Source organism: Chanodichthys erythropterus, chromosome 17 (genome assembly GCF_024489055.1).
Source record: "Chanodichthys erythropterus isolate Z2021 chromosome 17, ASM2448905v1, whole genome shotgun sequence".
Taxonomy (NCBI): Eukaryota; Metazoa; Chordata; class Actinopteri; order Cypriniformes; family Xenocyprididae; genus Chanodichthys; species Chanodichthys erythropterus.
The window spans coordinates 3,334,376-3,352,772 of record NC_090237.1 but is presented as its reverse complement, the minus strand read 5'-3'; the positions used below and the strand labels follow the sequence as shown (position 1 = coordinate 3,352,772).

Here is an 18,397-nt window from a genome sequence, read left to right as displayed (position 1 = left end):
GTATAGTTGTATATTTCATTGGCTGTTGCGTAGCGACACATGCCACCACAGGATATCAAGTCGGCCGACAGCTCCAGATATTTAGCATGCTAGATATTTGTCTGGCATCAGCAAGGTGTCTGCGACGCGTCAGCGAGCCTCTTTGATGCATTGTTGAGTAGTTCATGCATAAAGATTGGCGAGCGTCGATCACTTGCTGATTTTCCACCGATCACAGCCTGGCCTGTCACGAGCTCGTTAACTTGCAAATCGGGCTTAAAATCCTGTAGTGTAAACTTGGCATAAGCTTGCTGTTTATTGCAGGTGTTGACTCTGTTGCATGGATCGCCTCATAATTTGCCTTTGACTGCTGCACCCTCTCCGTGGGCGTGGCGGCATTAGCGGATAATGAGGTGACTCGCGAATGACTGACATCTCTCTCTTTTCAAACAGATTACATAAATAGAGACTTTTTTTTTATTTCGAGCTGACTTACACTGCTCTCCAAAAGTTTGGAAACACCCTAGAAAAGTGGGGTTTTGGGAAATATTGGCAAGAATCCTTTTTAATTTGTGATAATTTTGCACTGATAAGGGACAACACAAACTACGAAAACATATTTTATTACATAAACAGTTTATACATAGAAAAAAGCTTAAATTTTCGATTCATCAACATTAGCAGCTATCTGACCTAAACTAAACTTAATTGGCAATCAATTGTTGAAGCTATTAAGGTGTGCTGACGCAAACATCTTTAGATAAATTACAGTTTAAAATACCATATTTTTTTCAGCTCCTGAATAAACAACATGGATTGGTCTGCCACCAAAATCAACTCTGCAAGGTAAGAGTGATTTACCTATCGGTTAATAAGCAGTGATTGATCGGAACGTCTCCACCCTTCAGCTGTAAGCTGACATCATCAATGTTGGCCCTGCTGTGTGATGACCTCATATGCCGGTGTCATTTCCTGAAATAACCTGTCATTGGTCATTTGTTCAGCTGTGTGCACATGTGTGTGTGTCTTTGGGCTGATCGGTTCTGTCTTGCACTCTAAACACAGTTTACTTTAATAAAATCACTTTGGGACTATAATGGAAAAGAGCTATTAATCACCAACAGACACAGAGAGAGAGAGAGAGAGAGAGAGAGAGAGAGAGGATGGAGTAGCCACTGGGTCTACAGGTCACAAACAGACTGATTTACCATTTACCCAAATCCACATCTTTCCACAGAGAGACTGTATGGAAGAGAAGCACAGCTGACCTTCTGGCTTTCTGTGAAGCAATTCACTGCTGGTTTTGCTTCAGGACAGATTTTCACTGGATGATGTGGCGACCGGTACGATACCAGAATCATTTATTGTACAAAAGTAAAAAATGTTTAGCAATATTACAGTTTTAATCTGTCTAATTTGACTAATCAAAACCAAGTGAGAGATAAATCTGTGCCAATTTCATGCCATTTTCATGCCAAGTCCTTTTTGTTTAATTCTGGTATCATATCAGTTGCTACATGATGTCTAATGAAATGATTTTTCGAAGTTATAAATAAAAAAAATGCATGTTTTACAAGAAAATCAGTTTTTCTACTTCAAAATGTCATATTTAATTCTCTGGAAGCTTGTTTCAGCCACTAAATAAAAAAAGTAATTGTGACTTTTTATCTCACAATTGCAAGATTTTATCACTCTATTCTGACTTTATAACTTGCAATTCTGACTTTTTTCTCAGAATTGCGAGATATAAAGTCAGAATTGCAAGATATAAACTAAATTGCATGATATAAAGTCAGAATTGTGTGATATAAAGTCAGAATTGCGAGATATAAAGTCAGAATTGCGAGATATAAAGTCAGAATTGCGAGATATAAAGTCAGAATTGCAAAATATAAAGACAGAATTGCGTGATATAAAGTCAGAATTGCAAAATATAAAGACAGAATTGCGAGATATAAAGTCAGAATTGCAAGATATAAAGACAGAATTGCGTGATATAAAGTCAGAATTGCGAGATATAAAGTTGCAATTCAGACTTTTTTTCTTGCAATTGCGAGTTTTTATCACTTTATTCTGACTTTATAACTTGCAATTCAGATTTTTTTTTCTCAGAATTGCGAGATATAATCACAATTGCGTCTTATAAAGTCAGAATTCTGAGAAAAAATGTCAGTCTCAATTGCGAGTTTATATCTAACAAAAGTGTGAAAAAAAGTCAGAATTGCAAGATATAAACTAAATTGCATGATATAAAGTCAGAATTGTGTGATATAAAGTCAGAATTGCAAGATATAAACTAAATTGCATGATAGAAAGTCAGAATTGTGTGATAGAAAGTCAGAATTGCAAGATATAAACTAAATTGCATGATAGAAAGTCAGAATTGTGTGATAGAAAGTCAGAATTGCAAGATATAAACTAAATTGCATGATAGAAAGTCAGAATTGTGTGATAGAAAGTCAGAATTGCGAGATAAACTCACAATTCTGAGAAAAAATGTCAGTCTCAATTGCAAGTTTATATCTAACAAAAGTGTGAAAAAAATCAGAATTGTGAGATATAAACTCACAATTTTGACTTTTCTCACAATTGCGAGATTATATCATGCAATTCTGACTTTATAACACAACTGCGAGTTTATATCTCACAATTCTGAGAAAAAAAAGTCACAATTACCTTTTTATTTTTTATTTCATGGTGGAATCAAGCTTCCATATAATTCAATGTGTTACTTGCCATTTCTTTGTAATTATTAGTGAAGTTTGCTAGCAGTGAAAATTGTTTCAAAGTAAATCCTAAACCAGTTTTTTTTTAGTGTAACAAAAATGAATAAGTACTACAACAAATGTATTAATCTGTGTTAGTTAATGCATTAACTAATGGGACTAGTGCTACCAAAATCTTTTAATAGCATTTCTAATTCTTTTGTCACACTGGAGGAACTGTAATGTAAGGTCAAGTTGAGTGTTTTGCATTGTGGATATGATATCAATATGTCTGTAAATGTAATTTGCATACAGAAAAATGAGATTTTGTGTACTGCAAAAATACTGTGACATTCCATATTAGGATCTAATCTGAGTCTTGTTAAATGCCTCTACACACACACACACACACACACACACACACACACACACACACACACACACACACACACACACACACACACACACACACACACACACACACACACACTTCCTGCTCATAAGAAGTAATGATCAGCCCACTTTCAGCAAAGTGACTTGCTGTTTTCGTTACTATGACAACGCAGCTGTCAGTCAAGGGTGGACCATGGCAACAGGGTTTACCATGAGTGCCAATAAAGTTGTTTCCATTAATGGAATAAGCTTTTTACTGCCATGGAGAGAAAGAGAGAGAGAGAGAGAGAGAGAGACAGATGGACACAGAGAGAGAGAGAGAGAGAGAACTGGATGCATAAAGAAAGCACAAGTAAATATTTCAAGTGTCAGTTCAGGTGCTGATAATTCAGTTGAAGGTGTTGATAACCTGCCATTGTTAAGTATAGAAAACAGGCTTCTTGGTTATAGTATACCAAAGCACAAGCTCCTCTATAGTATTACTTTATTACATTCTGACAGTTATTTTGGATTTGGCCTGAAGTTGATTGCTGGATACAAACGGGTTGTTTTCTGTTAATCTCAAAACTCATGATGAAGAGTTTGAAACTGACCTTCTGACTGTATACGTAACCAAACGTGTGTGTGTGTGTGTGTGTGTGTCACAGAGAAAGCTCTCTTCTGGTTGGTTCTCAACAGAATGAATCATCAAACTATTTCTGCTGCAGCAAATCATCCATTATGTGTTTCCAAGGTAACCAAGTATATACACACGCACACTCTCACTTTTTGTGTCAGACACACACACACACAGATGGTTCAGACACACATAAACACGAGTTCAGGCGCTATACCTGGATTGCTGCAGGCAGGTGCTTCTGTGCTTGAGTTTTGATTTGTCAGTCAAACCAATGACAGTTACATTTTTATTTGTACATCTATTATATTGTAAACTGCATAAAAAAATTGAAGCCTGTTCAGATCTGTTCACATTATTTTCATGACAGTTAAGCACATTTCCCCTCAAATTTGCATCACTGTAATGCACCCAGACAGTGTTTATAAATACATTTTTAATATATTTTTCAATAATATGTCATAATAATTATTAAATATTAAAATGATAATATGTAATAATTATTCAATAAATAACATTAATGTAATGTAATGTTATATATAAACATAAATGTGTATATATATTTAACACAAAATTCATATTAAATGTATTACAGTATAAGAATTTGCTAAATTATCATGATTTTTTTAAAAATAATATTTTAATAAATAAATAAACAATACATATCTAATATCTCGCACACAATATTATTATTTTTTTAATTATTATTTTATTTTTATTATTATTCAGAATTACACAAAACTCATTTAAAATAAATTTTCAATAATAGTTAATAATAATTATTAAATATTAAAATAATAAATAGTAGTTATTATTAAATATTATTAAAATATTTAATAATAATTGTTACATGAACAATATTAATGTTGTATATAAATATAATATGTCAAAAGACTTTTAATCAGTTTAATAATAATACATTAATGTTATATACAGTGTATATATATATATATATATATATATACATAAACACACATTTAAAACAAAATGATTAAATGTATTACAGTATAAGAATTTGCTAAATTATCACGAAAAAATAATAAATTATAATATTCTATAATAACTCTATTAATCACACAATATGTATCTTATTCAGAATTACTCAAAACTTATTACAGTATGAGAATTTGTTTAATTTGCTTAATTATGATGAAAAATGTAAAATAATGCAAAAAAAATCTTAAGGGTCTCAAAAATAGACTTCATTTTCATGATGCAACATATAAAACATCAACATTTATTTTTTCTTTTGATTTTACGGTGCGATATGACCTGTTTTTATGAGTTTTCTTCAGGTACTCTGAATAATTAATGATGGTAATGATTAATGAATAATTAATGTTAGTAAACTGAATGAAATCAGTAAACATACTATCCCAGCTGGAATATGTTCATTTTAGACCTTGAAACATTAATGCAGAGAACAAGTGTCATCTGATTTGTATGCAGGTACATATAACGCAGAAAACATCTGATCTTCAGGAATGAAAAACAACATCACACACACCTGCCTGAGGCTCAATTAAAGCAAAAGTTCAGGTCTAAATATAGAGGCTCATCATTATCAGTTGCCATTCAGAGGTGTGTTTGTGCGTGAGGAAAGGTCACAGCAGGGGTTGACCTCTGGTCCAGCTCCCCCTCATTGACTTGTTATGGGAAAGAGAGACAGACAGCCAGTGAGAGAGACAGACCGAACGAGACAGACCCAGGAAGGGATTCTGGTTCGTTAATATTGATGAGCATTTATCCAAGTGCCCTTCAAAGGGACCAACAGAGATGACCTTTACACACACAAACTCTCCGTTCACAGCCAATATACCGTTGTGAGACTTAAATACATTGAGTAGATTACAACAAAATTGCAACAAAATGGATAAGTACATAATCAAATTCATGAATATTACACCATTATTAAAAATATATACTGAGTAACTGAAACCATTTTTGTCATTGAATACACTTCTGTTCACAGTGAGTTAAAAGTTTGAGCATTCTTGTTTTCCTTTATTTTGAAGATCTGAGGTGAATTGTCCATTGTTGCTAGAAGTATGGCTATAAAAGACACACAAAATGATATTCAAACTCACATTAGATGCTTTTAACATTAAATAAAGCACATAAACAGTACCTGAGATTATCATTGCCATACTTTGTGTTGTTGTTCCAGCCGCGACGTCACAGAGAAATAGAAACCGTTTCTAAAACAGATTCATCGCGTTTGGTCAGGACAAAAACTTTATCGCGTGACGCAGCGTCGCATCTGGTACAAGATAAAAGCATTTCAAAACAAACTTCCTGGTTAAACATTAAAGCATGCTAGTGTGATAAACAGTGACATTTTTTTTCATATTTTATTGCATATTGAAAAAAAATTATCCATAAATCCTGTTTTTTTCACTCAAAAAATCAGCTCAGATAAAAAAGGCCTACAATCAATCAGTTCCAAGCAGAAACACAAAACCTGTGCTCATTTAAAGATCCAATGTTTAGTGATAATAAAGCATAAAAAGAGATTTATAAACATTTTTGAACACCACAAGTGTAACAAGGTAGGGAAAAAATTCCCAAAAAGTACAAATATTACCCCAAAATTTTTGGGAAGTGTGAACAAAGTCCAAAGCGATAACATTAACTAACAATTTCAGGAAAACGTATCTGAATACAACATAAGGGTTAATATATGAACTAATGTAAACAAATTATACCTTATTGTAAAGTGTTACCGTATATATATTAATATTTTTAATTAATAATTTTAAAAGTGTCTGATAAATATCTTGTAGAATGTGCGCTCAGTACTTCTGCTCCCTATTCACAGAGTACATGTGATCACGAAATAGAAAGCGAAAGTAAAACGCGAGCGTGCGTTCAAATGTGATTTCAATACCCCACATTTTGAAAGCGGCTCCCTGATGTATGTGAATATCTCCCAATATGAAAGCCATCTTAGTCTGGACTGTGTAGTTGTAAGCATCTCTCAGCTCTGTTTCAATTAAAATTGGGTCTCTATTTGAATATTAAGAGAGTACTTTGATTATGGTTGAACTTATTGTTTGCACTTAATAAGACAGAGAAAACTGTGTTATTCTTTTTTATTATTGTTTTTATTTATTTTTATTTCAGTTTTTGTCATTTTAGTGCTGCAATTTTAATTTATTTCAGTTATTTAGTTGCAAAGGCAACATTTCTCATTTTTGAGGCTGTTTTACGTTTACATTTTCATCTAATATATATATATATATTTTTCAGCATTATTTCAATACCAAAAACTTTAGTTTTAGTTTCAGTTAAGAATAACAACGCTGGTTTCAATCCCTTTTTTAAAACACATTGATGTATGTGGTTGGAAATCAGATTCCATCATATAAAACATTATAAAAGGACAAAATAAACTTAAACTAAAAGAATGCACAGGCATTTTAGATCGTTCTGGAGATTTTTTTGTTATATGAACTTAGTTATATGAAGGCAGAAATACTTTTTTCATCGTTCATAACCGATTCATCAGACAAAAGACTCATTAATGTTTCTCATAATTTATCTTTGGCTGCATTGTAATGATTTCTTAATTCAGAAAATGATTGCGTATCTGGTCATGTAAAATAACATTTTAATGAATGTATTATTGTTAAACATGATACACTAGATCTATTGTTTGATAATTTCTAATATCTTTTTGTCAAGTGTTTTGCATGTAAACTGTACTTGTGTTTTCTGTTTTTATCATAAATGACAATTGCTTAGATTTTTTTTCTGAAATCAATAACATTCAGAGATTTTTCAGTGTGAATAAACACTGTTTGTGATCACAATATGTACTGTAGACATATATAATTCTTCTCTCGGTTGGTAGTAGGGATGCACAATATATCGGCCACCATATCGGTATCGGCCGATATATATTTATTTTTAATGTTATCGTTATCGTCCGGAAAAGAAAATGTGGCTGATATGTTAAAGCTGTTAAATAATGGATTATTTCCTTCAGCTGAGACACTTGTTCAGATGCACACTATCCGCCATGATGGTTTTGAATAGTTTGAAATATTATTGAAATCAATTCAAAAAGGAAAATACAGTTAAGTGCAACATGTACAGCGGAAGTCTGTCATATAGACAACATCATATTATAATGAGAACATTATAATTTTTTAATGTGAGACTTTTGTTTTTATAATCAGGCTCTCAAAAATTATTTAGATTTATCAGCCAATACATCGGTTATCGGCTTTCAAATATAATGAATTATCGGTATCGGACAAAATTTTCACATCGGTGCATCTCTAGTTGGTAGAAATGCACACATAACCCCAGCGCGTGATACTCTAATCCACAAACACACGTTCTGATGCAACGAGACAATCGCCGCGAGCGGCTAAATGAATGAGTCAGTAAAGAGATTCACTGAACCATCTCAAGACATCAAGATCCAACAACACATGGATAAACATTTACACATCATGCATACACACTTAAAATGACTATCAAACACACACACACAAGTACAGGTCACAGACAGGTTCATGCATTACTCACTCAACTAGAGACCAAACACACGTCATTTAGTGAGAGACTGAAGCTCAGAGTTCAGCTCCTGGCTGTGTGATTCAGCAGACATGAAGTTTAACCTACACACACACACACACACACACACACACACACACACACACACACAGCTGCAGGCAGGTTGAGATTGTGTGTGTGTGTGTGTGCTGTGGTGGGTTATTGGATGTTTGTGATGCCTCATCGAGATGATGATGATGATGACCTGACAATAGAGCCTCATAAGGTCTTGAAGTTTTATTTGAGTCAAAATTAGTTCTGCGACCCGCAGGTGTGTGTGTGTGTGTGTGTGTGTGTGTGTGTGTGTGACAGACATATCTATCTATCTATCTATCTATCTATCTATCTATCTATCTATCTATCTATCTATCTATCTATCTATCTATCTATCTATCTATCTATCTATCTATCTATCTATCTATCTATCTATCTATCTATCTATCTATCTATCTATCTATCTATCTATCTATCTATCGTTCTGTTCATCCGTCCATTTACTCCATTCATCCTTTTTTCTGTATCATCCATCAGTCTGTTGCTTGTTTTCCTTTATCTTTTAGTCTCTTCATCTCTCTCTCTCTCTCTCTCTCTCTCTCTCTGTGTGTTTTCTCTAAACATTTACTGCTGCACAAAGGTCACGACACACCCATCCATTTATCTCTCTCTCCCGTTTCTCTTTTATCTCCTCCCTCCCGTTCCCTGTGTTTCTCCGTCTGCGCCATGCATTTGACAACATATCATTCCCATAATTTCTTCATTCCTCCCCTTTCATTAAATAAATCCCTCCATCTCCTGATTCCATTCATAATGCGTTCCCTCTCTCAGCTGAAACTCATTCAGAGATTGATTTTGCTCGCTGCTTTTAAGTGCTCAGATAAAGGTGTGTTAGGATAAAAGAGAAAACCCTTTCCACTCCTTATTCTCTCCTGCAGCCTGAGGAGACGAGCGGGAAACGATTAACTTCACCTCTCTCCCTCTTTCTCTCCATCTATCTCTCTCTCTCTCCACACACACACACACACACACACACACACCTCATTCCCAAAGCTGTCAGTATTCCGCAGCTGATGAGGGCTAAAAGAGCTGGAAGGCAGCCAGGGCAGAGATAACACACACACATACATTGCTGCATCAAGACAGCAGCAGATTCTGCAGACTCAGGCTGGGCGTCCAGTGCGCAAGAGTGCAAGAGGTTGCTGCCCAGCGGGAGAGGGGTTAAACTGGGATTGACTCGACTCTGCTGGTCCCTGTCTGACTCCTGCTCTGAAAACACACATAGAGGTTCTTCAGTGGTTCCATAAGGAGTCTCTGGTGTCTCCAGAATGTGAAGTTTCAGCTCAAAATCCCCCACAGATCATTTATTATAGCTTGTCAAATTTGAGCAAAAACACGCCGTTTTTGTGTGTGTCCCTTTAAATGCAAATGAGCTGCTGCTCCAGAAGAGGGCGGAGCTTTAACAGCTCAACAACAACAAAGCTGGAGAATCTCACGCAGCCAAAATGACGAAAGTGTTCAGCCGAGTCGACACTGATGGAGAGACTCAGGAAGAAGTTACAACTTTTAGACGTTTCTGAATGGTTAGTGGATAAATTGATGTAGTTGCTGTGGAGTTGATTCAACTCATCCACTAGCATGTGTCGTCATGTTCATCTTTTGTGTTGAATTGATCCTCGTTTGTGAAGCAGTCCGGCGTAAAATGACGGCATGTCAACAACACTCGACTACAACAACTCTTCCTCTTCTTTAAAGCAGCCCAACATGGCTCCGCCCCCTTTGTTGTGTGTTCTCGGGGCGGGGTTTATGTAAATTTTAGGGTTTGTGATGTCACTAACCCGGGTGAAAAAAAAGCCATTTCTGTAAAAGAAAATATCTCTCTTTGCACTGAACTGTGAGTGTTGTAACTTTGCAGATTTTGTTTATGATCAAACAGCAACATTACACACTAACTAAAGTTAAAAAAGTCAAATCATAATCAACCTTGCTGTAAGGTTCTTTGGATCTGCATTTTGGTCTCTGGTTTCTTTTTTAAGTCGGAATGAAATGAAACTTCCATCTGGACAATTTATTTATCCACATGTTTGACATTTTTGAAAATGTTTTGACCTTGTATTGTGTTAAGGAAATGTCATAACTGGACCTTCTGGTGAAAACTTCTCTCTGGTGACGTATGCAGGATTCTCCAATCAGTTAGTCTGCTAAAACCCCACCCCTTCATTTGCATGTACTTTTGAGTGCCACGCCCACATCTCAACAGCCAATAAACATTCGATGCATAAAAGAAAGTCCCCACCCTACATTTTTCTTTTTCAATGTATATCATAATACGGAAAAAAGGATATTTCTCTACTTTCATTTCGTTATGTTAAGCCGTTAAATAATACTGTTAAAAACATTTTTTTGTTGTTGCCTGAAATAATATTAAATATAAATATTAAATAAAATTAAAAAAGAGAGAAATATTGCCTTGCCAAGTAACTGAAATAAGTTTAGGTTGTGTAGGAAGCACTAAAATTACTTATTGTAAATAAATAAAAACTCAAACTCAAACTGAAATAACAGTAATATTTAAAAAAATAAATGGGTTGCACTTATTTTACAGTATGTGCACTTGCAGTGTACTTACCTAAGAAAGTACTGGGTAATATAAGGTAACCACATGGGTACCCTGTTAATGCAAGTACTATAATAAGTACATAGTATGTACATGGGGAACAGGACTGTAAAATATAGTGCTACCTAAAAATGACAAAAGCACTGAATTATAATAAAATTGAACTAAAATTCAAATGAAAATATTAAAAGCTAATGATAATATTGATAAAAAACCATAAATAATACTAAAATAAACCTGCAATCTGATGCCACTAGTGGTGAAGAAGTCATAATGTGTGCTTAATCTGCTCCTCAAATTAATTACTTCATGGAAATAGCTGAGCAGTGTCAGATCTGTTTGTACAATATTTACAAAAGTCAGTAAGTCAAGAAAGCAGATTTAAAATAAGCCTGCCCAACTCAAAGCTCACACAATCATCATACAGAAAAGTCAGGCTAACATAAACACATCCTTTAAAAGCTTGATGTCCAATTAGATGCTTTTCCAATGCTCTCATAGACATCCAGTGAAGCACGGCGTGCCTGCTGTCCTATCAACATTGATCGCTACTGCACTAAAATCAATCAGAGATACAGGTAAGAGCCACAGACTCCCAGTGGAGCACGGCTGAGCACAGGAGTCTGATGCACATTTTCATGTTGAATAAAGTGGATTACGTTAATTGGAAAAGGCTTTAAGATCTCTGTGGATTGCTGAGGTTTTTACACTACTCAAAAATGCACGTTAAGTATGTGAACAGGCTGCACACTTGTAATGCTCAAGCATTTGCGTCTGAGTCTGCATAGAGAACATTTCTGCTCTACAACCCTTGAATTGCAGGCAACTGAAAAGAAATCGACTGACAACCACCCTAACAAGGCCAGAGACAGACAGATGTGTACCAAAGCGTGGTGAAAGCTGCTCGAGAGTTGAGAATGAATGGCAAATTTGCTGTTTAAAGCTGCATTGTGTCATTCCCACAGCATGTACATAATGTTTTCAAACAGGTTTCTCAGATGCTCCCCCCTCATCTGCCATTGGCCAGTTAAACAGATAGTCCCGCCCTCAAACTCACTTCACTGCTTGAGTCAGAAGTTGACATGCCGGGCCACTCAAACAAATTTGTTTCGCTCTTCAGGAAGTCAAACTACTGATGACTGACTTGAGAAAGTGCAGTGAATCAAAACACACTCTATTCATTTTCTCTGACTGTGACACAACGTTTGACATCTTTCACTCACAGGCATTGGTGACAGCAAAGCTGTTGGCCGTCTCGATGTTGTCCACGTGTGGAACCAGGTTGAATGGGGCTTCCGTGGCGTTTGGACTCGTGTTGTGGAGAAATATGGCCAAGCGGAAAGCTGTATACTCTTGATCCGTGTTTCTTATAAACAACCCACCTGGAAAGAGACAAGAGAAAGAGGTGCTTATGTTTCTCAAAGGAAACGTTCACCTTAAGATGGAAAATTCTGTTTTCATTTCTGCTTTTCTTTCACTATAGAATGTAAAAGCTGTTGGTTCCGGAAGTATTTTTTCCATTCATTTCTACCATAGGGATTTTCGGGAAGTCTTTGTTAAAGCTTTATAAGCCATGAACCAAACCAACCAGCTACGACGTGAATCATGTCTGTGAACTTAACGGCTTTAGCGAGGGAAAGAACTACAATCCCATGAAGCTTTGCAAGCAGCATAATCGAGTAAAGAAAGTGGAGAAACATAAAACTATACACATTTAAAAATGTTGATTATACATAAAAATATCTATTTTAAGTTACACATTTTCAGTGTTTCATGGGAGTGGGCGGAGCTACAGAGATCTTTTGGGCATTTTGCAACTCTGATTGGCGTATTTTCTGTACAGCATTATGGGTAATGTAGTTCTTCACCATGATTTCTGCTGTTAAATGCAATTATTTTAAAACTAGGCTGAAATAATGAAGTTTATACTATTGATTAACAACCTCGTAGCTCACAGTAGGACTGTCTTTAAAGATTTATAAGTTATCGTTAAAAATCTATTTCCCTATGGAGAAAATGAATGGAGAATGGAAAATTTTAATTCCGGAACCAGACTGTTGAATCATCTTCTCGGCTCTAAAATCGTTTCAATAATCCGTTACACTCGGATCCGATACACAATACAGAACAGATCTGTTGCTGCTTCCATTTCATCACCTCTTTATTATTCTTAACTAAAAAAAACTAAACATTTTTGTTAACTGAAATAAAACTAATTAAACAAACTAAATGTTGTCTTGACAACTAACTGAAATAAGTTCAGGTTGAAGCACTAAAATTACTAATTGTAACTAAAGTAAAAATAAAACTTCTTATCCAGTAAGATGAAGAAAGAATAAGTGACTGCAAAGAGGAAAGAAAAGAGGTGAACCTTTTAACCTGACCACCACGTTTTTGGGTGCCATTTCATGGGTGAGACGCTGCAAAAAACATGACACGAGTGCTACACCCAAACACGTCCGCCAAACATAAAAACAATAGGAAAAATAGTGCAATGGAATGCAAAAACCTGTAAAGAACTACTGTATGTTTGATATTTCGTGTTTACATGATGGTGACAGGCTGAAAGCTGCTGTAATTTCTGTTTACAAAGCATTTGGTGTTAAAGGTGCAATATGTAATATTTTCTGTCCACTAGAGGTCGCTAGAGGCCTATTCAAAACAAAGGCGTAGCTTGATGACGCCAAGTTTGAGTGCTGAATCTTGGGACATGTGGTCTTCACATCACAGCCGGTGGAAAAGAATCGGGATTGGACTCTGGCAGAAATCATGTTCATGGATGTGATTATTAACGTTACTGTAGTATGAAGCAGAGCAGGAGCGAGTGTTGTGGAGCTGAACGAGGAGCTGGAGCGATTGCTCAACACGCCTCACGAGCAGCGGGACTTTTATTATGACACATAATAAAATGCTTCCGCTTTTCCGGTCATGAGTATGAGGTAACACAGCTGTTTATCATATTAGATACATTTGAGAGTGTTGAAAATGATGTTATAACGTTACTCTGAGCGTTCGCTCGGCGGCTGCTGTGAGACACTGTTACACACTGCAATAAGATAGATCCATTTTACAATATCAGATTAAATGCTGGATGATTGTGTTGATAAATGGCATGAAATTAATTTTAAAACATATTGTATAATGGAGAAAATGCTGTATTACTGTTACTAAAAATAAAGCTGCATCTGATTATGCTATGTTAGCTACTTCACAAAATAGTGTTTTTCTCTGAGGCATGGTAAAGCATGAGACTCGCAAAAAATCAAGAAAATTAGATTTAAACAATAAGACTAAACGTGTTGAGCTATATAACAACAATTAGTTTTCTGTCTATAAATATATCAAAACAGTTAATCAAAACATGTAATATATTAAAGCGTCTTTGGTGTTTCCATGATTTCTACAAAATAAACCGGAAACCGAGGGTAACGCGGGTATGACGCCATTGACAGGCGACTCCTCACACGTCCCGCAGTCTTGGTTAAAATTGCAATTTTCTCACGATTTACAAATAGTTGGAAACATTTGAGATATTGTAAGTATTCAAGTGAACAAAATATATAACACTGGCCTATATGTTACTGCAAAATCTTACATATTGCACCTTTAATAATAGCCTATTACTGGTGTTATTTATTTGTGTTACGTTTTGGCTAAAAATATTATTTTAAATTATTTCTGAGTATATAGGATATGTTTAAGATAAGTTTGTACAACATCTACCTTCATATTGAATGCATATTTTCTGCAAAGATATTAAACCAATAATAAGTCATTTGTTAAGTATCACTTCAGGTGTGCTGCACTTGGAATATAACATTTTTTTATCCAGATGGTTAATAAAGAGAATGTTACTTGAATCATAAGCTGTTGTTGTTTTTTAATATGACTAGTTAAACATAAAAATAAATAAAATTATAAATAAATAAAATTGTGAATTGTTCAATCATTGTAAAAAATTTATTTTTTGGCAAATCATATAACTAGCATTAACGTCTTGAGCAATTTGAGCTACAGTAGCTCGTCTGTTGGATCGGACCACACGGGCCAGCCTTCGCTCCCCACGTGCATCAATTAGCCATGACCCTGTCACCGGTTCTCCACCGTTCCTTCCTTGGACCACTTTTGATAGATACTGACCACTGCAGACCGGGAACACCCCACAAGAGCTGCAGTTTTGGAGATGCTTTGGCCCTTGATCACAATCTGGTCCTTGTCAAACTCGCTCAAATCCTTACACTTGCCCATTTTTCCTGCTTCTAACTTTGAGGATAAAATGTTCTCTTGCTGCCTAATATATCCACCCAGTAACAGGTGCCGTGATGAAGAGATGATCAGTGTTATTCACTTCACCTGTCAGTGATCATAATGTTATGCCTGATCGGTGTATAACAATCAACCTATTATGTGAATTTGACTTTTTTAAAATGATTTCAGATTTTACTGTGAAAAAGTAAGAAATAAAAACCAGGAAAAAGTGGACTGCTGCTCTCATGGAGCTCAAAACAGAGCAGTGTGAACATCCTGCTAAACATCTCATTTTGTGCTCCACAGATTAAAGAAAGCCATTCAGGTTTGGAACAACATGAAGGTGAGTTAAATGTTAATTTCTGGGTGAATTATCCCTTTAATCATGGAAATGATCTGTGCGGAAGATCGCATTTGTTGTTGGTGTCACTAGAGCAGACACGTCTGCACTTGGCATGGCCAGCATCACGTTCCGTTTCATCACATCCTCTCTAATTATTCTCTCTTTTTGATAGACATTTTGGCTCAACTGCCGTTTGAGATCCCACAACGTGCTTTTATGCGCGAGGAACAGCACAAGCACTGTGCATTTGCATTGCAGCGGTATGTAAATGTCATTAGTGCATCTCCTCGAGTGAATGTGTGTGTCCGTATTTAGCGTATTAACTTTATCGGCAGTGCTGTCAAAGGCGCACAAGTCAGCGGCTGCATCTCATTATGGCGTGAGACTCTCCATCTCAATGAGCAATGCAGTGACTGAACACACACACAAGACACATCCTGCAAAAAGAGAGGGAACTGTGTGTGTGTGCAAGCGAGAGAGAGAGAGAGAGAGAGAGGGGTGGGTGGGCATGCATAGTGGTTTGTTGATATTAATCTGCAAATATGGTGAAACTTTGATTGGGAAGAGGTCATCCAGAATACTGCAGTGATGCCCTGAACTGATGGAGAAAACATGCACTTAGACCACAGTCTTCATCATGATGACCACACACACACCAGCACAACTCATGCATGCTAAACTACAACTGTAAACCCATTCAGTATCACATTTAAGGGAAAATAGCACCAGGTTAGGGTGCTTTGTATATAAAAGGCATTGAGCGACGTGTCCATCCCCAAATTTTAAGAGCAGTGCTCAACCAAAATGAGGTTTTCACTGACCAAACTTTTATATTTGGTCCTTTGCTCATACATGATTGGCTTGTAAATGGCAGAACAACCCAATGTGGTGCTCAAAAGCAGCTTTTTAGGGTCCAATAAGGTGAACAGAGCAAGAGTGAAAACCCCAACACAAAGAGCCATTTCAGCATACAGGGTTCTTTAGGTTGGTATGATTTTAAATAGCCTTTAACATCCCTATTTTAAGACTCTGTACTGTATTTGTATAGGCTCCTTGTGTGTATGTATTATAAATGCACTGCTGTGCATTGTATCTGTTGCAGTGCGATATTCCTCGTGGGATTAATAAAGTGTCTGTCATGTTAGAAGTGTAACTCACCGATTTGGACACTGCTGGGAAAAGCCCCTTCACTGAGTCCCCACAGCAGCGGAATCAACACCAGGATCCGCATTCTGTCCGAATCAGAACCCGTCCGGACACATGGATGGATGGATGGAGACGAGATAGTGTGGCGGAAGGGAAATGAAAAGAAATAAATGGATAATCTCGCAAAGGGAGTTTCAGCAATCCATCCTACAGGCAATCCGTGTGTTCCCCTGCAGTATCCACTGGAGAGAGAGAAGAAGAATCTGAACGCGCGAGAGAGAAAGAGAGAGAGAGAGAGAGAGAGAGAGAGAGAGAGAGAGAGAGAGAGCGCGCGGGAGAGAGGGAGAGATGCGCGCTCACTGTGCGCTCTTTGCCTCAGAGGTCTTCGCTTTTTAGCTGTGTTTGCTAAGGCAAGTATCACTGCTCTATATATTTAAACAATCCCCTTACCATACCAATTTAACTTAGGGTTAGTTCACCCAAAAATGACATTTCTGTCATTAATTACTCACCCTCATGTCGTTCCAACCCTCTAAGACCTTCATTCATCTTCAGAACACAAAATAAGATTTGTTTTTTTGTTTTGTTTTTTTTTATCAACAACAATGGTTCAACCTTAATGTTATGAAGCGACGGGAATACTTTTTGTGCGCCAAAACAAAACAAAAATATCTTCTCTACCCTGTGAGTCTCCTACGCAGTTTACTTTTAAGACACATTCCATGTTCTACTTCAGAGCGATACACTCCACTTTTAGACACGCTCTCGCGAACTTCCCGCCGCCATTTTGAAGTGTGTTCCTCTTCATGAAGTGGACCAGAGAACTTTACTCAATTTTGACAGAGTCTACTCTGATGCAGTTCAATTCAGCTCTATATCCCACATTTCAACTTGATTGTGACGTCACAGCAGATCGTGCTTAACTGAAATGTAAGATGTATTCATTTTTTTGAGAATTAATCACATAATAGCGTAGAATATATTAATTATGTTGAGATTCAATTGCATAATACTTGTAGCTACCTTATGTTCACAGTCAAATTTTATACTATTGATTTTTCAATGTTTACTTTTTTCGTTCCATCAGCTCATCTATAGAATTGTATATATTTTCTCTAACAACTTATAAGCATATAGAATGTTGCATTAAACAAATTCATAAGTAAAAAGGGGGTTTAAAGGTGCCCTAGAATTAAAAATTGAATTTACCTTGGCATAGTTGAATAACAAGAGTTCAGTACATGGAAATGACAAACAGTGAGTCTCAAACTCCATTGTTTCCTCCTTCTTGTGTAAATCTCATTTGTATAAAAGACCTCCGAAGAACAGGTGAATCTCAACATAACACTGACTGTTACGCAACAGTCGAGATCATTAATATGTACGCCCCCAATATTTGCATATGCCAGCTCATGTTCAAGGCATTACACAAGGGCAGCCAGTAACGTCTGGATCTGTGCACAGCTGAATCATCAGACTAGGTAAGCAAGCAAGAACAATAGCGAAAAATATCAGATGGAGCAATAATAACTCACATGATCCATGATATCATGATATTTTTAGTGATATTTGTAAATTGTCTTTCTAAATGTTTCGTTAGCATGTTGCTAATGTGCTGTTAAATGTGGTTAAAGTTACCATGGTTTCTTACTGTATTCACGGAGACAAAACTGTCGCTATTTTTATTATTAACACAGTTTTAACACAACTTCATTCTTTATAAATCTCTCCAACAGTGTGTAATGTTAGCTTTAGCCACGCAGCACCATCAAACTCATTCAGAATTAAATGTA

At 36.1% G+C, this 18,397-nt stretch overlaps 1 protein-coding gene across 2 annotated transcripts in view; it reads right to left on the bottom strand.

Moving 5' to 3' along the window:
• Nucleotides 1-16,689, bottom strand: part of gria4a (glutamate receptor, ionotropic, AMPA 4a) — a 106,422-nt gene extending 89,733 nt beyond the window's left edge. For both annotated transcript variants that reach the window (XM_067365003.1, XM_067365002.1), the window contains exons 1-2: nt 16,617-16,689; nt 12,091-12,249 (exon numbers count right to left, since the gene is read on the bottom strand). In XM_067365003.1, the coding sequence (XP_067221104.1) occupies nt 12,091-12,249; nt 16,617-16,689 (232 nt within the window). The remainder of the gene's footprint in view (nt 1-12,090; nt 12,250-16,616) is intronic.
• Nucleotides 16,690-18,397: the final 1,708 nt, after the last annotated feature.